The 20,302-nt window shown below is 48.5% G+C and overlaps 7 protein-coding genes across 7 annotated transcripts; 4 read left to right on the top strand and 3 right to left on the bottom strand.

The window, feature by feature from the left end:
* Nucleotides 1-562: 562 nt before the first annotated feature.
* CNBH1470 (hypothetical protein) lies at nt 563-1,480 on the top strand (the record flags this gene model as incomplete). Its single annotated transcript, XM_768599.1, has 10 exons — nt 563-592; nt 659-676; nt 730-789; nt 846-904; nt 954-1,006; nt 1,064-1,087; nt 1,147-1,226; nt 1,288-1,299; nt 1,381-1,404; nt 1,460-1,480. The coding sequence occupies 10 exons, from the start codon at nt 563-565 to the stop codon at nt 1,478-1,480; spliced, it is 381 nt and encodes a 126-aa protein (XP_773692.1).
* A 288-nt stretch (nt 1,481-1,768) lies between these two features.
* On the bottom strand, nt 1,769-8,161 carry CNBH1460 (hypothetical protein; the record flags this gene model as incomplete). The annotated part of the gene is made up of 22 exons (XM_768598.1): nt 1,769-3,425; nt 3,478-4,319; nt 4,368-4,478; nt 4,539-4,622; nt 4,677-4,741; nt 4,797-4,991; nt 5,049-5,078; nt 5,130-5,233; nt 5,285-5,301; nt 5,356-5,592; nt 5,648-5,938; nt 5,988-6,126; nt 6,179-6,261; nt 6,316-6,732; nt 6,788-6,801; nt 6,852-6,930; nt 6,978-7,085; nt 7,114-7,278; nt 7,322-7,528; nt 7,582-7,765; nt 7,822-8,007; nt 8,064-8,161. The coding sequence occupies 22 exons, from the start codon at nt 8,159-8,161 to the stop codon at nt 1,769-1,771; spliced, it is 5,313 nt and encodes a 1,770-aa protein (XP_773691.1).
* A 1,746-nt stretch (nt 8,162-9,907) lies between these two features.
* On the top strand, nt 9,908-11,773 carry CNBH1450 (hypothetical protein; the record flags this gene model as incomplete). The annotated part of the gene is made up of 6 exons (XM_768597.1): nt 9,908-10,193; nt 10,288-10,901; nt 10,946-10,969; nt 11,030-11,052; nt 11,105-11,587; nt 11,647-11,773. The coding sequence occupies 6 exons, from the start codon at nt 9,908-9,910 to the stop codon at nt 11,771-11,773; spliced, it is 1,557 nt and encodes a 518-aa protein (XP_773690.1).
* A 505-nt stretch (nt 11,774-12,278) lies between these two features.
* Nucleotides 12,279-13,876, bottom strand: CNBH1440 (hypothetical protein; the record flags this gene model as incomplete). The annotated part of the gene is made up of 5 exons (XM_768596.1): nt 12,279-12,483; nt 12,537-12,712; nt 12,767-12,932; nt 12,982-13,286; nt 13,337-13,876. 5 exons carry the CDS (start codon nt 13,874-13,876, stop codon nt 12,279-12,281), a joined length of 1,392 nt encoding a protein of 463 aa, XP_773689.1.
* Nucleotides 13,877-14,127: 251 nt separating this feature from the next.
* CNBH1430 (hypothetical protein) lies at nt 14,128-14,734 on the top strand (the record flags this gene model as incomplete). Its single annotated transcript, XM_768595.1, has 4 exons — nt 14,128-14,176; nt 14,250-14,481; nt 14,555-14,637; nt 14,697-14,734. The coding sequence occupies 4 exons, from the start codon at nt 14,128-14,130 to the stop codon at nt 14,732-14,734; spliced, it is 402 nt and encodes a 133-aa protein (XP_773688.1).
* Nucleotides 14,735-14,938: 204 nt separating this feature from the next.
* CNBH1420 (hypothetical protein) lies at nt 14,939-16,534 on the bottom strand (the record flags this gene model as incomplete). Its single annotated transcript, XM_768594.1, has 4 exons — nt 14,939-15,576; nt 15,645-16,226; nt 16,289-16,464; nt 16,506-16,534. 4 exons carry the CDS (start codon nt 16,532-16,534, stop codon nt 14,939-14,941), a joined length of 1,425 nt encoding a protein of 474 aa, XP_773687.1.
* A 257-nt stretch (nt 16,535-16,791) lies between these two features.
* On the top strand, nt 16,792-20,229 carry CNBH1410 (hypothetical protein; the record flags this gene model as incomplete). Its single annotated transcript, XM_768593.1, has 10 exons — nt 16,792-16,847; nt 16,933-16,969; nt 17,029-17,838; nt 17,904-18,360; nt 18,415-18,436; nt 18,494-18,760; nt 18,833-18,989; nt 19,044-19,372; nt 19,425-20,115; nt 20,203-20,229. 10 exons carry the CDS (start codon nt 16,792-16,794, stop codon nt 20,227-20,229), a joined length of 2,853 nt encoding a protein of 950 aa, XP_773686.1.
* Between the last annotated feature and the right edge of the window lie 73 nt (nt 20,230-20,302).

Raw genomic sequence — 20,302 nt, 5'->3', positions numbered from 1 at the left:
GGAGTGAATATGGTTGGAGTCAAAATAGTACCTTTGGTATCCTTGGCTGTGTGAGGGTCAAAGGCGAAGGAAGGAAAAGCTAGCAAAGAAGCAGAGAGCAGTCACCTGTGCAGTCCAGTCAACTTTTACCAGCCAGGAACGACAGTTGAAGACGTGAAAACAAACAACGTTAATAAGAATTAAATAAATGGCCGTCGCATCCGGCCAGGTGGTTACCGCCTGGTAGTGGCCGATCAGCTCGGCTAAGAGTTATCCGGGCCGTCCAGCTCTCTGATAATTATGAAGTACTTGGAAATAGAAAGTATAAGCAACATAAGAAAATGGAAGTAATCATTTTGTGCGTTTCTAATGCGTGACATCCGGTTGGTTTTTGTCCCCGCCGGCGTCATCATCATCCGACGAACAACCTGACCAAGGTTACAAACTCCTGGTTTTACCCTTTACATGTCAATTGAGTTAGTTGGCTTCATATTGCAGCCATCGACCGTACAGCATACAACTCCTGGGAACTGTATAACTACCCTTACGTAGGATTCCAACAGCTTATACCACTCTAAGCATCATGTCGGACCTCACTGAACCTGGTTTCAAGGTACGTATGTCTCCCGTTTACGACGGTTCTGCGTTCCCAAAGCGCTCACGATGGACTACTATGTAGACCAGCGACGTTCTTCTGGTGCGTCTCTTATCAAATGATAGGTACCCGTTTATCTGACAGGAAACGTATAGTCCCTGGCTTCTGTTTTTGAGAAGATGCCTGATGACGAAAAGAAGAGTCAAATTAAGAAGGTGAGTGGGCAGAGCTTTTCAAATGGTAAACGATATGCTTAGGCGACCCAACGCAGACAAATGGAGTCTTTCAGCTCAATGTGAAGAACAGCCAAGGGAAAGAAGCTGTCTGGGCGTAAGTTCGAAGCTTGCTCAACGGTAGGAAATATACTAACACTTCCCAGCATTGACTTGAAGAACGAAGGCAAGGTTACGAAAGGTCCGGCCAAACGACCCGGTGGGTTTTTGAGAGGTATATATTGTACAGCAGTCAACTAATGACCGATTATTGCAGATGTCTCAATTGCTCTAAGTGATGGTAGGTATTGAGCTGGCCATTCAAGTAAGAGAATCGCTCAATCTTGATCTCTCAATCAGACACCTTCATTGGCCTAGCAGATGGTAAAGTGAATGCACAAAAAGCCTTCATGACTGGCGGTTTGAAGGTTAAGGGTAACGTGAGTCTTGAGATCTGGGGAACCTCAGGATATAGGGCTCATCATGTCTATAACTGCACAGATTATGCTTGCCGTATGTCTTACCTTTTTCGCTATGTTTTTCGCTATGTTTCGAGATTGGCAGCTGACCATTCCTTGTGTAAATAATACGTAGACTAAGCTCGATGGCGTGCTAAAGGTATGTCATCTGGCTGTTGTTTTGTAACATTTTTTGTACTGACCAGTAAAATCAGAATGCCAAAGCGAAGCTGTAAATAGTAGATTTGTCTGGTGGGTTAGTATTTGTACATGAGTGCATAACAAAAGCTGTAGCCAGATGTGAGGCTTTTGCAATTGTGCTTGAGGCAGTACCTCTCCATGCCTGCCTGGGGAAATGGTTAACCATCTTGTGTATTAGTATTCAGTTGTTATTTCATTTCGCTGTACAAGTATGATCCGCGAAATCAGTTGTTTTCTTATTAAAACAGGCATTTTAAGTTGCTGATCTTTGGAATATCTCCCAGAGCACAGTTGCATATAGATGTCTGTTATGTCTCACCATTTCAATTGACTTCCAAAGTGTTACAAAGTCCTACACTCTGTCCTGACTTCTCGCTCGCTGTGCCCTTCTGTTCTGATTCATCTAAGTTGCCGTTCTCCTCAACGTTTGCAACTCCACCCTCTTGGTCAGAATTCAAGTCTGCCTTCTCCACGTCGTCCTTTCTATCTTCTTGCGCTTCCGCATCCTCAACGGTCAGCCTCCTTTGCTCCTCAACAGTCTCCACCTTTATTCCATCCATAGCATCAAACCATCCGTCAATTACTCTTGAGATACCTTCCGCTTCTGACCCCTTAACGAGCTGGTAGTAGCTAGGATTGCTCTTCACTCTGACAGAAAGGAATGACCAATTTACGATGTCCATCATGTCCGCCTTCCTGCCGTCAGGTCGGCGGGGTCTGTCGACGGTAGGACGAGGAGGAGGTCTGCGACCCTTGAAAAAATTGTTGAGAGCTTGAATAGCTCTTGGGTCGATCGAAGAGGATGGTGTAGATCTACGTGAAAGAAGATCGAGGATTTTAGATTCCAATGGGAGACCCTCTTTGAGTACTCGAGAGATCATGACTTGCTGCTCTGCCTGGCACATGATAAACATCCTTCCACCCGGGGCAGTGGGGGCCGCCGAAACCACAGCGAAGCCTTGCATCTTCACCAATTCTTTCGCTGAATAGCTTACCAGGTGCTTTTCAGGCTTTGCTTTGGGCCCCTTGCCTTCGGGTCTCGCTTCCATGCGCACGTACTGCGTGCCCATAATGATGACGCTTTCACCTCGCACTGGAAGTGTCCAACATGATTGACGAGGGGCGATGATAGCACGGATAATACCACTCGCAAAAAGCTCAAGAACAATGGCGATATCCGTCGGTGCCATATCACGAGTAATGTAACCGATACCATGAAGCACCGGTTCAAACAATTTCTCATCTTTCAAGCGTTCAGCGAACGGCTCGACCTCGTCGCGAGGCCGAGAAAGGAAGCCATCGACGTTCATCTCGGTTCCGGATTGAGTGACAAGATCGGCGGCGACGGTGGCACAAGCTTGAACGGATGGCACAAAAATGATAGCACCGCCTGTCACGGATTTGAGAATATCGTAAGTGGGTTTGATCATAGAGCGAAGTAAGGTAGGACCGTGGGGAATTGTGAACGATTTGATGGACACAGAAATATGATTGCCACGATCTGAGGGAGCGAAACTGAACAAAGCGGGAGGTTGTGAAGCGACAGGTTTTCCCCATTGATCCAACGGCCCAGGGTCAACCCCAAGCCATTCAGCAAGATCAGAAGGATCGCTGAGAGATGACGTCGTACCGACGATTCGGGTTCGTGCAGTGCGGGCAAAAGTCAAAATCTTTGATACGGCAAGTTCGTACACTTCATCGAGAAGGTGTAAATCTTCAAAGACATACAGCCCCAAGCGTTGAGTACTCAGGAAGTTATCAATTTTTTCATTGCTCAGGACTGCAAAAGGTGTCGTAACTCCAATAGCAGGCCCTCCAGAGAGAAGTTGGTCAAAGTCGGACACGTTGAAGAGAGGTCTGATGATTACCCTTCGCTTTGGAGGACATAAATTTCGTAATCTCGCAACGGTCTCATGTACAGCGTAGCGCTCAGGCACCATTATCAAGACAACCGACTCTTTGTTGTGTCGGAAAGCATTCCTATTAGGAGTTAGTTGAAGAACAGGGGGGAGCTCCTTGAGAATTCACGTACCATATAGCTCCCTCAGCCAGTAAAGTCTTTCCGCTTCCAACAGGAGAAGAGACAACAGCGTTCATAGAAGTATTATAAAGCATCCAGAAGGCATGGCTCTGGATTGTATTCAACGTGTCCAACGTCTGAGCATATCGCTGCTCTAGCTGGGGATCATTGAAGCAGGAGCGGCGCAGGAACGGAATGCCAAGGATTTGCGTGGATTCCTTTGGAGGAGGCGGCATTATGAGATCGCCCAGCTGAATGACGAGTTGCTCGTAGGACCATAGCCATTTGTCGGATATGGAGATAATCGATATCGAGTCTGGAGGCACATCGTCAAAGGGTAGGAAAAAGTCGATGTCGATAACCGTAGTTGAGGGCGTGACGCGGACACTACGCCATTGATAGATGTTCAAACCTTCTTCGTCTTGTACCCATACATAGAACGGTTCGCTGCTCCCCGAAATCTTGTTATGCCATTTGAATTGTGGTGTGACCTTTACGGTGATTTGCAGTAGATCATGAGTGATCGGCCGCAAGGTGTGGGTAAGGTTGACAGTTGGGAACATCATTGCGGCATCCAAAACAGCCTGCCCATGCTTCTCGTTCATGTGAATGAACTCGCCATTCTCTTGAGCAGTCATGTCTCGGAAATCCGAGATGGTCATGCTGTCGGGCGTATACTGAGTAAGTTTATGAATGGTTTCACGCTGCAGCACCTTGAGCTGGGCGAGACCATGGTCGTAAACCCATTGTCGGCGTTCAATACATTTGCTGAGCTCGACCAGCAGGTAGGAGCAATTGGCCCAGTTACGGCTAAGAGCAATCTCAAGCAACGCGCGAATAATACGTCCAGCATTCTAATTCTCAATGAGCTGATTACCTGGTGGATCGGATGCGTCACTCACTTGTGCAACGAATGCAGCGTCAGAAACGAGAGCAAAATCGTTGATATAGACGTTGGAAATATGCGCTTGGAGCAGGATATTGACTTTGTTGCGCTTGTTGATCGCACCTCCCTTTAAAAGAATTTAGAATTAATTTGCAGACTTGTTTATGAAAGCCTCGAGATCACTTACGGCAACTTCCAATGGGATGACACCGCTGCCAATAATGGCCTCAAGTTCTTCAACTTCGCTGTCTCGAAGCTGAATTTGCTCGAACTGCACGGCTTGATATCAGCTTTTTATTCAGTCAAACAATTTGCTTTAGCTTACTTCAGTCGCTTCACACAGCATCTGGAACAGATCTGCATTGCTCATTCGCGGATTGAATTTACTGTCTACAGAGGATTGCAGGGTCAGCCATATCAAGGCGACGCAAAAGAATGGGCTTACTGAAGGTCTCAATAGTGGAAAACCTGAGGTAGTACTTGGCTGCAATGCGACCTAGATCCGTGATACCGAATGTGTTGGCCAAATCATCATATCGAACCATCCTAGCTTTTTGAAGAAGGCGAGCAGCTTGAACGATAAGCTCGTTGCGCTTATTGCCAAGTTGCGGGTCGTCTTTTGTAACATCATGAGCCATAGCTGTGAAGACAAGATGAGCGCGTCTTGAATACCATCGTTATGAGGTTCTGCACTGACCATAAACCCAAGGGTTCTTCTTCATGCGAACTGGGCTGATAATTAACATTGCCTCAAGTGTAATCGAATGGACGCACTTACCGAAGAGATAGGTGTAACTCAACCATTGCATCGCTTCTTGAACATTGGTAATTGTTCCTAAAGCCACCTCAGCGTTAAGAGCATCTGTCATGCCGGGGATGAATCTAAGATGGGATGTTGAATTAGCTGCTCGACAAATGGCACATGCTACTCACTTGGATTCGATAGGCGTCTAAAGACGACATGAAATCAGTCTGTTGAAATTAGCTAATAAATGGATGCTCACCTGAGACATGACCGACGTCACATAGTGATCAACCTTGTCGTGGGTGGTACATATGAAGCCGACTCCACTTGTTGCGTATCCAGGTCGACCAGCTCGACCGAATATTTGAAGGACGTCTAGGACAGAGAGATCCATGAATGAGCCTTTGCCAGTGTCATAAACCTGGGTGCCTTTGATGATAACAGCATGTGCCGGAAGATTGACACCCCATGCTAAAGTTGAGGTACAGCACAGGACCTATGACGAATATCCGTCATTGGTGGTATTTGCGCGGGAAATCAACGAAACTCACGTTAATGCAACCATCCTCAAACATCTTTTCCATCATATTCCTGTCTGTTCTCAGCATACCGGCATGATGGATACCGAATCCGGCGTCGAATAGTTCCTTCATCTCCTTGTTTTTAGACTTGGAAAGCTCTGCCCTGTACTGACTGAATTTTGCGTGACCATCGGTCTGGAAGAAAGTGGAGACACCTTCTTCTAAAGCCATTTCCTTGAGAGTCTGTGCAGTCTTGACAGTGTCTCGCCGCGCATGTACAAACACCATCACTTGATGACCAGCCTCCACAAGTTCAGAGACCTTGTAATCATGTTAACGTGCTGCTTCTGAATGAAATACAGATAAGTACCTTTTCAAAAACGACTCGATCCATATTACGTGCCGAGACGGCTGAACGAGGCTTTCCAGAAACACCAATGAAATGTTGCTCGAGAGGAACTGGTCTGAAAGAAGCGTCGAAATAAAAAAGACCTTGATATCGGTTTACCCTACAAGATGGTGGTTTGCGATCGAACAAGCTGTTACGAGTTTGCGACGTACCTCAAGAAATCTCCAACATCGACATAATTCGGCAGGGTGGCACTGAGACCGACAATACGAATGAGAGATTGGCTTGATTCAACCTGTTTTCTGTCAGCAATGAAAGTCTTTGGGATAGCACAAGGACTAGTATGTACTTGTCTGAGTGTTCTGGCCACAATAGTCTCAATGACAGCACCTCGATCTTCCGCAAGCAAGTGGACCTCATCGATGATAAGCAATTTGACTTTAGAAGCCAGTTCTCCTTCACCTGTCGGCTTTCTAGTTACGACATCCCATTTCTCAGGAGTTGTCACAATGATCTGCGTTTCTTCGATTTCTTGCTTTGTTAATTGCATGTCACCAGTCAACTCTCTGACCTTGATACTGAGCCATGCAAGGCGTTTTGCAAATTTAGACACAATTTCTGCAGCAAGGGCCTTCATGGGCGCAACATAAATAACCTTGAAAGCGTTGCGATTGATGTTGAAGCCTGAAGGATGGGAGGTAGGACCGTCGATAACGTGCTGAGACAGAACGCGGATGATTGACATGATAGCAACATCAGTTTTACCCTATAAAAAGCAGGTGAGCCTCTAATTTGTACAAGCGGCAGTGTTATAGACTCACGGCACCAGTGGGCGCTGGAAAACAAATGGTCAGTCAATACTTCGCAAGCAAAAGGCTTCCTCACCGCAAATCAACATATTCTCGTTTGTGTTCATAGCAGTAGGTTGTACGATACTTTGCATCCTATTCAACTGAATGTATTTCTGCGACAAATGTTAACTTAGCACTGTAAGCACGGCCTTTTGCTTACAGGGAAACACCCTCTAGCTATGGGTGACAATTCAGCAATCTTGACAGGGCGCTCTGTTTTCTTAGGCGGTATAGGATTGGCTGGAGGTATAATAACCTCTTCATACGTCTTATGACAGGATCAGGGTCTATCTTACCATCAACAGAAAAGTTGAACCCACATCTGTGTATTCTCGCTTTGTACCCTCAGGAAGCGCGAACTTCCCGCCATGGGAAAGAGGGACGAATTTGTTTCCCGTTGCTGTGTAAACATGAGGCAAAATCTCTTGCTCGACCATTTTCTGTATTTTCATTAACGTCAGCTGAATCGGAGCAGGAATCGCAACAAATCAATGAAAAACCTACGGGACCATCCTCCGAGAACATCGCTTTGGGACCTTCAATCTGCTCTTGCAATCTTTTATTGATATCTTCGGCGGATCCAACAATGTCTGAGATGTCTATGATTTTCTTTCTATCCTTGACCTTCCCCTTTACTGTCATCCTGGCATTTGGTAGATATGCGGGCTTGTCCATCTGGACAGGTCTCGTTTCCTTCTTGTCCTGCGCGTTCTGTGGGATGATTAGGCGAATATTCAACAATACGATGCACATTGAGCACTCACAGGGGTAGAGCGCAAACAACTGTCAATCACATCTTGTCTCGCTCCTGGCTTTAACAATTCCTCGACCAGCGACAAGGCATCGCCTTCGAAGCCCATGACCTCAATCAGTTCTGATTGTATATCATCGTTTGAGCGCGGGGTAGACAGAAGGTTGACAAGTGATCCAAAGGTCGCAGGAATGTGCCTATAATACCGTATCATCAGCCATGATAGGGGGTGACTGGCAACAGCAGAACACACTGGCGCAAACGATCGACCAAATCAGCTTTCGTTGACGATGACGACTCGGGCGCAGGCGTGGATTCGATAGGAGGAGGCTCCAGAGTCACAGATGGCAGGCCTGTTTCGGTTAAATAGTTTAGAACTGAAGGCCATGGTGAGGTCTCCAAGACTGGTTCAAAGTCATCGATGGCTTGAGCACGAAACCTAACAATGAACAGATGATCAGAGATGTGTTGTGAGGAAGTGCATTAATTACTTACTGAGAAGGGCCCCAGCTTGAAATAACAGCTTTCCAACTATCCTCAAATGTTGGAGGTTGGGGCTGGAAAAGAGTGCCCAGGTAATGTTGGACAGACATGGACACGCGTGATGCTAATGTCAACCCGGGTGGTTGGGAGATCTGTGCTGCTTGTTGTGCTCGTCTTTCTCGGGGATTGTTTGTCGAAAAGCAGCGAAGGACCTGAAAGGAAGACGAGGTAATAGCACCTTGGTCGATTAACGAGCTGCCGCAGCGAAATGCAGTATCTGAAGCGAAAATGATGGCGGGCTCACTGCTCATACATCCCTCAAGAAAGAGCGAACTTATGGATCCGACGACTACTATATCAATTTGGTTCCGTTCGTACCTGGACAACAGACTGTGCTGTGGAAATGAGAGAGCTTCTCTACTATCTAGATCAACACATGCATCGATTCCCTCCACAGCATTTCTCGCAGGACTCTAAGGGCTTGAATGGGATATCATTCATTTTGGATTCAATGACAGCGTGGTGAGTGGTGAGGATTTGTCCGTCATGGCGAAACGATGGAGGCAGCCACGACTCATCACTACGAGTACTGTAGCTTCACATATTCTTTCACTGCAACGAGGCATAGTAAGTAAATACTTCCGTCCTCTGGTCGACTGATAGCACGCTGCGCATGATGCTGCACTTTTGAGACACTAACTGTATTACTTCCTTGTTCGAACCTTCGCAATTACGCCTTTGACCCCACAAAGACGCGACGATCTAAAAAAGTCAATTAGAGTGTGGCGTGGCGGCACTGTGTCTATCATGTGGCTCTTAGTAGCTGTTGCTTCTTACAAAAAGCATTCAGAGACCGGCCCGTGAGTTCAAGCAAGTATTGACAACTGTCTGTACTACCTAGTTTGCAGGATTTGCAATTAATTAATGTCATCCAGGGGGGCGCTGTTAATGAACGATTGTCATTTCTCCACCATCTCTGTCGGCGCCGGTCATGCGTCATGTGCCCACACTCATGCGCCCCCGTCACGTGCCACAGCTCACAGCGTCTAGAAAAGCTTTTGGCACAAAGAAGACCCTCGATAGGAACAAAATAAATGAACCTGGATTATTTAGGCATGAAAGCTTTTACACCTCTTCGGACAGATGCTCCGATTTACGAAATGTCGTTCACGCAACCATCATCTTTTGTCTGACCCATCGTGGGTGGAGGCATGAAACAACTACGTAGGTCAGCTGCCCACTTACCAAAACCTGTAATAGGCAATCATGGATCGCACAATAAGTCCCCGCAGATCGAAGGAAAATAGGGTATAATTGTCACCAAATGACCTTGCTTGTTAACATCGGCAGCGCTGCCGGTAGTTGACTTTTGTTCTACATTGTCCAAACTTGCAACAGGCATTCTTGAATCGAGCAATAAGTAGGGGAAATCGAAAAAAAATAGTATCTATTCCACTTACCAAAACCTGTAATAGGCAATCATGGATCGCACAATAAGTCCCCGCAGATCGAAGGAAAAGAGGGTATATTGTCACCAAATGACCTTGTTAACATCGGCAGCGCTGCCGGTAGTTGACTTTTGTTCTACATTGTTGTCCAAAACTTGCAACAGGCATTCTTGAATCGAGCGATATGTAGGGGGAAATCGAAAAAAATAGTGTCTATTGTCGTCCGGTGACCTTTTTGACATCGGAGGCGCTGCCGGTAGACGACCACCTAGGGCTTGATGATAGCGACTTATCGACACCCGGAACGCCTCACAACACCAAGCTTGCCCAAGAAAACTATATAAACGGACGCCAAGGCGGTAGGTATGAGACACCCACCACTCCCTGCCAAGCTCAAGACAACAAACAATGCGAATCCCTCTCGACGTTGCACACTCGGTAGTACGTGCTCTGCACACCATCCGTAGTGACTCTGCCCAATCGGGTAATGTTACCCAGACTTCGGTTCAGATCCCCAGCAACCAGCCAGCATGGGCCGAACCACTTTCCCCGAACTTGGCTGCCTTCTCTATTGAGATGGATCGATGGCCAGATTGGGCGGGACAAAAAGTGGGAGAACCAAACAAGTATGTCAATCAGGTACTCACCAACTTGGGTGAACGAACCGGTGTAATGCCCTATCTCAGGGTTGGAGGTAAGTAACCTATGTCATTTCTTGCACTCTTTTCCTTGTCATGTCTCCCATGTCTCCTATCCATGATGTATGGAGCTATACTGACTTCCTATAGCCAACTCGGAAGACCGTGCGACGATCGACTTGTCCTACGAAGTGATGAACGCCACTTTCCCCGCAGCCACTGAAGAGGTACCGGTTCCCGAAGCAGACAGCATCTCTATCGGTCGCGACTTTTACGCTCTTTCCGGTAACCTTCCCGATGGTACACCTTTCCAGTGGGGTGTCAATCTCGCTAGTCTCAACCGCACCGAGACTATTGCGCAGGCGAAGCTCATTGCAGACACTTTCCAAGGAGACCGAGCCCATTTGACTGCCAATGTCCATCTCGATGGTCTCGAGATAGGTAACGAGCCCGATTTCTACAGTAGTGGGAAAGGATTGGGTGCGGCATGGACGCCGGCAAATTACTCTCAAACATGGCTCGATTATGCCCAAGGGGTATCGGAAGTCATTCAGCTGGGTGGTGACGGTCCCTACCTTACTCCTGGTGCTATGACCGGCTTCGAGGCTCCCGCCTGGACACCTGAAGCTTCTCTCGAGGCTGGGATTCTGGACGATGATGACATCCGATCCGTTGTTAAGCAGTTCAACCAGCACGTTTACTCTGGCGCTTTCGCGGACGGTTACCCTTTGTCCCCTACGGGCAGCTTGATGGACAAGGGGACTGTGCGGGCAAACCTTACCACTCGAATGGGCTAAAGGCTGTCAAGAGTGAGGGTCTGCAATACGTCTTTGTAAGTTTTCTTACAACTTTCTACCGTTCAGATTGAGATCCTAGCTGATTATCGTTGTAGGCTGAAGGTAATTCATACGCCAAGTGAGTAAAGTCTAGGACGATTATGGAATATACAGATACTGACGAACAACAGCCACGGTCAACCTGGTACCAGTAACACGGCCGAAGCGGCCCTTTGGGCCATTGACTGGATGCTTCATCTGGCTTCTATGGGAGTTGAGCGTATGCACTTCCACCACGGTGTCGGATTCCGCTACAATTTCTTCCAGCCCGTCGCTACCGATGCGGACCACGACGATGGAACCAATATGACCAGTCGAGCTCACATTCTACCCGCTTACCATGCCGCTCTTATCGTCAACGAAGCAATTGGTACCAACGGGAACTCATACGTTGCGGAAATCAGCACCCCAAACGATAACGTGGTGGCGTATGGTATTTGGGAAGACGGCGATTTGGTCCGAATGGTGGTCACTAGTACCGAGGTTTACACTACCGATGATGAAGACGCGCAGGAGGGAAGGAACAAGTTTGAGCTCAACCTTGTCGGCGTTGAAGGAAGGAACGCAACCGTCAAGAGGCTGTTTGTCCCTCAAACCACTGCAATGCACGGACTGTAAGTTTCCCTCTTTCTTCTTCTCGCAACGCCTGAAACAGACACTGACAAAGGTTTAGTACTTGGGCTGGTCAGTTTTTCGACACTGAAGATGGTAAACCAACTGGAGAAGTCAGCGAGGAGACTCTCGATAACGGCGTCCTTCAAATTGATGCCTCTTCCGCTGTTCTCATCTGCTTCAAATAAGTCTCGGTTGGGTACGAGGAAGAACAAATAAGGAAAAAATCACACCTCCAGGAAGTGGAAGAAAGAGAGGAAAAAAGACCGATAAGAGTTGAAAAATTGGCGCAGGAAGTTTCAAGATATAATTTAGAAGTCAGGAAAGTTTTGGTTTACTTATGCTGGAAGAATGTATAATCCTCGTACACTTGCTCGCCCGTCGTAAGCCACAACTAGCAACGTAGTAAAAGGAGGGTTGTTTGCTTATGACAGATGTTGTGTCATTTGGTGAGGAGCGAGACCGCGGTGCTATTCATCTGTCCAACTAATTGCCCATTTAGCCATCGGTGCTTAACCCAGGTTGGGGATCCCGAGTCGCCGCTATCAGCACCTTGAGTGTAGTAAATGTAAAGCAGTTTGTCTTGGTTCGATTCTGGTCACGATTGGATGATGTCCCGTCGGGTACCTGAATATGGATTTATAATCAAATACAATACACAGTCCAGAGATGTACACATCCACATCTACATATCTAGAATACCCTTAAGCCACCAAGCTCCGCCAGTCCCTCATCAGCAGTGCCGACATCCAATCCCACAGTCTTTTCAGCTGTTGCACCCTTCATGCCTACACCACCAAACAGACTTGAAAACAGCTCATCCACTTGCTCCTCGTGCCACCCATGAGAAAGGGGAATGGGGACAACAAAGTTTTGCGCTTTCTCATGCACAGTATAACTAATGAAAAATCAGTCAATTGCTGTACTGGATTCGCAGCCACGACCACTCACCGAAGCTTCCTTCCTTTACTACCTCCACGCTCAGCCTCTCGCTTCTTCTTCTTTTCTCTTCTCAAGTGAGTCAAGTCGGCAGCAGGACCAGAACCAGATCGAGATTCGATAACTTCACGAAGCAGAGCTCGATATCCAGTCTCTTCACTCTCCATCAATGTCTTTTCGGCCTCGCGCTATAGTGGTTGTCAGCAAAAATGGTAAAAGTTGAACATATAAAAACAACTTGCCTTGCTGTTGATACCAGATTCGATAGCTTCGACAACGCCGCCAGCACCGTTCTTCATCTGTTGAAGGAACTTGCTTCCACCTGCTTGTTTTGAGCCGAGCTGCAAGGAAGCCGCTTGAATTTTGCTAGACCATTTATTGAGGATGGGTAAGAGTTGGGGATGGGATCTGGGACGTATTAGTTGCCATGTTCGGCTATAAAATCAGATATACATACCTGTCCGCAATACCCAATGACTCCTTGGCAGCTTTTATCCAATATGCTTGCCCTTGAGCATCATCACCCTCGGCCCTTTTTCTCTTGCCGAGCGAAACGTCCTCTCCTAATTCGCCCGGCAAACTGATAGATTCTCTCAAAGTAAAAAGACGTTCATTGAGTTCACCGAGACTCTTGAGGATGGAAGCCTTTTTATAAGCAAGTTCGTTTTCCGGGTCTTCGGGAAGGGTGGGGGGGACGGTGTTGGAAGCAGTGAGGGCTTTCTGGAACGTGATACGGAGGGTGATGAGGGATTCAAAGAGAGCCTAGGAGATGCGTTAGATTGTAACGAGCCGATTTTCGCCATTAGACTCACCTTTTGCTTTCGGATGGCTTGGCCCTTTTCAACATCTTTAAGACGAGAATTTCTGAGAGAAGCGACGGGATCGAGCGCTTGCTTTGAGCCGTTGGCTCGAGGTTGGGGCTGCTCTTCCTCATCTTCGTCTTCATCCTCACCTTGCTCGTCTTCATCACTTTCCTCTTCATCCTCATCTTCGTCCTCTTCATCTTCGTCATCTTCATCCCCATCCTCATCTTCATCTCCCTCACCATCGCTACCCTCTTCACTTCCATTTCCCTCTCTATCATCATCATCGTCATCGTCGTCGTCGAAAATCTTCATCCTTCCAGTCTTCACACCTTCGTACTTTGGTCCAGTCAAAGTCCCACCACCGGTGCCTCCAAGCTCCATCCTCAGTCTAGATGGTCCCACGTCAACATAATGTTCTCGTCCCTCATCGCCTTTTCGCTGGATATCGTGTGAGTCGAGGTTGGAGTAGGCGCTTTCGGGATCTGGGACAGATACATTGTTTGAATGGAGCTGCTTGAGCTGTTGGGCGAGTGAAAGGCCAGACATGGCGGATGGAAATTGAGTTACTTTTTGTTTATAGACGAAGAGTTTTGACCTGTTCTTTGCGGGTAGCTGCTTTTGAACTTTTTTTTCCAAAGTGTGTTACGTAAGCTATATGTTTGGCTCTGAACATTATATAATAAGCTGCGCGCGCAACGACGTCGGCCCGCTGTGCATTAGATCAAATGTGATGTCTGCATTCTCCATTTGACCCTTTGTTATTGACTTTCATTGTCCATCTTATATACCCATACACCATGTTCTTCCACCTCTCTGCCCTTTCCGTGTTCCTTGTCGTTGCATTCCGTACGTTATTTCTTCGTGGCTTCACATTCACTGCAAGGCATACAACGCATACTCACCTCTCAACCCCCGCCAGTCTTAATCTACTACCGCGCACGCCTCTTCCCTCTTGCCGCCCGTTTTCTCCCAGACACAGTCGTCAACCGATTATCGCATTACACTCCATTAGAATCATACTCTTTCGCAGACCAGGCGGAAGCGGGTATGAGCAGTGGAAACTTTGATTTGGAGGCGAATAATGGGGAGGGAAGTGGTGAAGGGAGGTTGGGGCTTGATGAGGCCGGTGTGGAGGAAGTCAGGAGGATAATGTGAGTACGGGGGATTGGTGTGGAGTTGTGGAGGAAATCTTGAATATGGGTGGATACTGATGTTCGGGGATAGGGCGATTGAAAGGTGCACGTTTGATCAGGCGAGGTTGATCAGGCATAACCGCATTCTTGCCAAGAACGGTATCGCCCCTGATGGTAAGTGATGAGCGTGATGTAGATAATGCAAGTCCAGCTTCTTACCATCTTGACTGTAGGAACTCCTCTTGACAGAAAGGCTATTACGCACCTTTAAAACAATCTACGAACGGAACGCTAAACAGATATGTGTTTGATTGTATACCACATCAGCCAAACGACGATTTCATCTATCGATACACCTTTTGATTTCGATCCCTTTTTTAATTTTTTCTTTTTCGCTTGGATTTTGATCTATCATGTTGTTAATAATATCCGGTATTATTATGCAGACGCGTAAATCAAATGCATGTCTAACCGTCTATACACCATACAAATACTCGAAGAACGTGGGTTTGCTTTCCCATCCTCTTGCCGATACTCTCACCCCTGGGTTTATACGGCCGTACATTGCATCAATTCTGAGACGCGAAAAACCGGGTATATCCCCAAAGTCAGACTCGTCGTCCATATCTACCCATCCGCCTGCCATGCTATCTTCACTCTCATGACCGGACGTCCTTGGGATCGTCAAGCTATCGCCGAGAGTGCCAAAGTCGGAACCGCCCTCCGAGGACGCATATCGGGAAGACGTCGTTGAAAAGGTTCTTATCAATTCGTTCTCGTTTTCCGATAAGGACAGGTCGGACATCTCTGGTATGGGCGTGATGGTGGTATCGCCCTCGACAGAGTAGCTGACGATCTCTGCATCGCCCATTTCGGTTGCAGTGTCGCTGTCGGATTCTGTGAATCCGCTCGATTCATTTGACTCGCCCTCGGAAAGCGAGTGATAGCTCGAATGATAGTTGCTTTCGGAAGACGATTGGCCAGAGACTTCGCTGGTTTCTGGAGTGGCTAGACTATGACCAGCGATGGGATGGCGGTTGGGCTGTGCGATAGAAGGGACAACGACGTGAGTGACTCGAAGAATTTGGCCCGAGGTTGTTGCAAGGTCTTGGCCTGCGCTTCTGTCAGCACACCATTTTACTATTATTATTTTATTGAAGTGAGAAGGATCATCGACTCACTCCACGAAGCAAGCTCGTAATAGCGAGAAAGAAGATGGATGACGAGACGGTCAAAGCTTTCAGAAAGGCACCAGGTCAGGTGCGCAGGTGAGCGCGAGATTTCCAAGATGGCAGGAATTTGACCATTCTCGATGGGGAGATCCGGCAAGATGTCAAGGCCTCGATGTGTGGGAAGCCTTCGGGCGGCAGATGAAGTAGACGCAGCTCCCGCTTCGGAAGCATAGTCGACTAGTCGTTCATCAATGACTCGCCACTGCCCGTCTTCCTGTGCATTCAAATCACCCCACTCTCCGCCGAGCCACTTTCTGATTTCGGCATCTGCCTTGGTGACTAGGCCTTCAGCCCGTTTACCTCGCTTGCGGAGCATAGCACGGGTTCCCTTCAACGAAGTGGAGAATGAGCCTTGACGAGAGTCTGGAGAAAAGGGGTCTCGTTCGGGGACGAGAGCCGGAGGGACGGGCGTGGAGCGTGGGATTGCGCCGGCCGGGAACGATGGGCGCGAAGGACGTGCTTGAAGCGGTACTGGAGGAGCATAGTCGGTTTTTGTTGGACGTACGATATGCGGATTCGAGGCAAAGGCCGCTGGTACGAGTGGTGCCCTATCAGCCGCCACCCATATACTAACCACATAGAAGGGCACACACCATTGTCAAGTCGCCTTATTACCCTCTTGCCTTTCCCATTGTACTCTGGGGCGGCGTTTGACCTGGTGTCGCGTTCACGGCGAGCTGCAGCCTTTTCCCTCTGCTGGGCGTTGTGTGCGTGCACCTGGCGAGCTGCCCTGTTTGCGGGGTTCTGGAGGATGGCGGGGAGGTAGAGGCTGCGGAAGTAAGTGCTCTGCGGGCGCGGGGTGGCGCTTACGGTGCTGGTGCTGCTGCGTTGTCTGCCATTGCTTCCGTGGTGTGCGTGGAAGAGTGCACGGACAGGTGTGCACGGACAGTTGTGCACGGACAGTTGTGCACGGACAGTTGTGCACGGACAGTTGTGCACGGACAGTGGTGCACCGAAAAGCCGCCGGCGGCAGTGCGGCGGCGTCACATGGGGCAACAACAAGCCGTGCCTAGATCGTGATCTCTCGTTTACTCTGATTCGCATGCGTTCTACATTCTTCCTTCCTTCCTCCCCCTGCAGATGCACAGCGACCCAAATGAATGATCTATCAGCAGCCTCGAGGGAAAAGATCAGGAGAGGATACCGCGCTTGGTAAGCACCCACTCACAGAGCCAGTCCCAGCGGTCCGCCCACCGCCATCCTCCTCTCGGTACTGACACCAGCACGCACCTCACAGCCTCCACTGCAGGTCTCGCAAAGCAAAGTGCGATCTCGCAAGTATTCCGGGTCTCGCTATCTACGCCATACGCATGCTGATCCACAATCTTCATAGGGAGACATTGACGCGCCCTCTTCTCCGCCATGCAGCCGATGCAAGCGCGAAAGCCGAGAATGTGTGTTTGCTCCCTCTCGCCGGGGAGGAAACAACAAGAAGAGGGCACGTACGGATTCAGAAGACATTTCCAGAGAGGACGAAGATCCGCCGCGCCCACTGGGTCGTTCCACAGCCGAAGTTACGTCGGGCGAAGAACATTCCTCCCAGACTTTTCCGTACCCTCAACCGCCTCCACAGCCCCGACATCCATCTGTGCATAATCTTCTAGGTCATTCTCCGCCACCCGCTCGATACCGTCAGCATTTCGGCCATACATCTTCCAGTTCACAATCGTCTCCTCAAACTAGCTTTTCCGCCGACCATGCAACTCCACAGACCCGACCCACACTGTCTAATGTTCAGTCTCACACAGCCACAGGATACCCAGACTCTCCTCCTTCACCCAGACGAAGACGCACGGCCAATCCACCGTTGCACGCTGCCGATCCAAGTAGTATTGTTGTAGCAGACATGCGTAATGAGAGTGATGCGTTGCAGATCCTTGCGCTTGCTAGTGGTCAGGCAGCAAATAGGGATGGTGAAGAAGAGAGATCTGATAGGCATGACGGCCATAGCGTGCCAGGCACTGTCGATTCTACAGGTATGGGAGGTCATCAGCAGCAAATGAGGGGAGCGCCGTCGTCTCCGGAAAAAGAAATGCAGCTGGCAAAGCTGGCGCAGTTCCCTCTGGTTAAATTGGGAATCCTCAGCGTTGAGCAGACGACAAGACTTGTGGACATGTTTTTCAGGTGTCACCATCACTTTTTCGTTAGTGTCTCCGCTTCTTGCATTGCTCAACTCAAAATTCAGAAAATGCTAACTCTAAACTTTAGCCAATTATTCCCTCGGATGGCATCCCAAGGACGCTTGAACAATTATCCGTCTTTGCCCAAAACGAAAAATACCTTTTGGCGACCATCATCATCATTTCGAGCCGGGTGGAAAACACGCCAGAGATGAGAGAGATCCATGAACGCTCATGGGCAGTCATGCGCAGGTGGATCTCCAAAGTCCAATGCCTCGGTGAACCACCCACCATAGGCCTCGTCGAATCCCTCCTTTTACTCGCCGAGAACCTGCCACGCACTTCACGTGAGATGATGTCTGATGATTCTACCGAGACGGATGCGATAGAAGAGCCGCACGGTGTGGAGAACAGGCAGGCTTGGCAGATGATAGGTTTGGCGGTGAGGAGTGCGTATGAGATGGGGTTGGATAAGTTGGGTCTGCAGTTGATACCGGAGACAGAGAGAACGCTGGAGTTGGAGAGGGCAAAGTTGGTTTGGGTCTGTGAGTGCGACCATGTCCCTACACGAATTGACGTGATGCTGATTGTTTGGCAAGACTGCTACCTTTTTGACAGACAGTGAGTTGATTAGTTTTAGCTTTGGATTTTATTCCAAACGCTAATTTTTTTTCCTAGTGTCTCTATGCGACTCGGTAAAGGTTTCTGGACACGAGGTGGCGCAGTCTGTTTCCAAGGCTACTCTTCCTCTGCTCAAACTGGCCCTGCCGCTGCTCTCGTCAATTTCCCCTTTTTACGCGAAATCAGGCCTGGCGATCCTCATAGCGATCATCCACAAGATGACTTGGGTAGTTTGGTACAGGCGTATCTGGAACTGACGATGATGATGAGTAACGCGCATGATGTACTTTATCCTAATGCGGCGAGAACAAGGTCACTTGTTGTGTAGGTATTTTTTTAAATTTTTTTTTGTCTTCTTTATGGGACAAGTACCCGAGAAATGCTGATGGTTGTTAGTTACGGAGAGTACTTCAAATATATTGACGAAATGGCACGATCGCTGGATGGGTTCAAGATTTTATGGCGACGTAAAAAATGGACACTGTTCCCTCTCACTGACACTGTCTGGGTCATGTTCTACTACATACAGCTCTATATATGTGCCTTCAGTTTCGTCAGTACCTACTTGGCCTACTTACATAATGTTATCAACTGACGTCTCTTGCAGCAAGCGCACGTCGAACGGGCAACTATCCGAGGCGAAGAAGAGTACAAACTCTTGGAACAACGGCACAAGGAACAAGGAGGTACGACAAAACTCGCCAAACCGTCTCTCAGTCTTTTCCCGCGGGGTGCTGCTCAAAGTCCCGATGCGCGATACATTTTCCAAATGTGTGACGCCGCGAGAGAACTTATACACATTTGCGTGGATAATCTGTACCCTGGTGGAGCGCTGCCTTATCTGCCTTCAAGGTTCTTATTGTGGTTCACGTATGGAGCGATTGTGCTGTTGAAAGCTATTTACTCAGGGGCTATGCTCAGAGCGGACCACAAAAGGTGAGTACATTCTCCATTTTTCTTTTTTTTTGGGTACTGAACAAGATTGTAGAACCCTTGATTTGATTGACCGGCTTTGCACTTGCTTTGCTCAGTGCTCGACAGACGAAGAGTACCCCGCGGTACGATACGGCAAGCAGCTCGAAGCACTCCGCAATAAGCTTGCCGGGTTATCAGACGTCAAAAGCACTCAAAGCCCCAATGGCTCTCAGACGGTCAGACTTCCTCGTACGCAAAACCGGGCCCCAGAGGTCCGCGTCAGTCCATCCCAGACTTCTACCTCTCCCAATACAGTGCCTCCGCCCCAACAGTTTGACCCACGGCCGTCGACATTTCAACCTGCCCGGCCTCATGCTATGCCAAACGAACACGCCGTCAATACGCCGACGTGGCAGTTACCGGTCTTGCAGCAGTACACTCAGCCAGTCACATTCCCATACCCTACAACCCCAGTCTCCTTTACTACGGGTCCTTCTACAGAAATGTCTGCGCCATACGTCGCGCCGCCGCACCAACAGCCATTCATGGAATTTGGTGTGGCGCAGTCATCAGACGGTTTGAATTTGGGTATGAACGACCATCATAACTTGGGGTTCACCACGCTTGATGATTGGTTTGGGTTCGGAACAGCCGGTACGGCTGGTGGAGCTGGCCAAGGTGGGAATGGAGTGGATGATCCGATGGGATTGGCGAATGTCGGGTTGGATCTGCAGGATTTCTGGATGAACGTCGGGCCGGGTGAGGTGAGTGTGTGGTGGTGGTTTCTTACATTTGCTGGTATTGGAAAATATAGCAGATTTGCTGACTCCCCTTTTTTCTTCCCTGATCAGGCTCAAGGAGGGTTCCCGTTCCGATAAACAGCGTTTCTTTCCCTGTACTTTTGTTACGACTAATACAGAGCGATTAATGTTAGGATAATGTATTACTAGT

Source organism: Cryptococcus neoformans, chromosome 8, assembly GCF_000149385.1.
Source record: "Cryptococcus neoformans var. neoformans B-3501A chromosome 8, whole genome shotgun sequence".
NCBI classification, from domain to species: Eukaryota; Fungi; Basidiomycota; class Tremellomycetes; order Tremellales; family Cryptococcaceae; genus Cryptococcus; species Cryptococcus deneoformans.
This window is presented reverse-complemented; position numbering and strand designations above follow the sequence as displayed.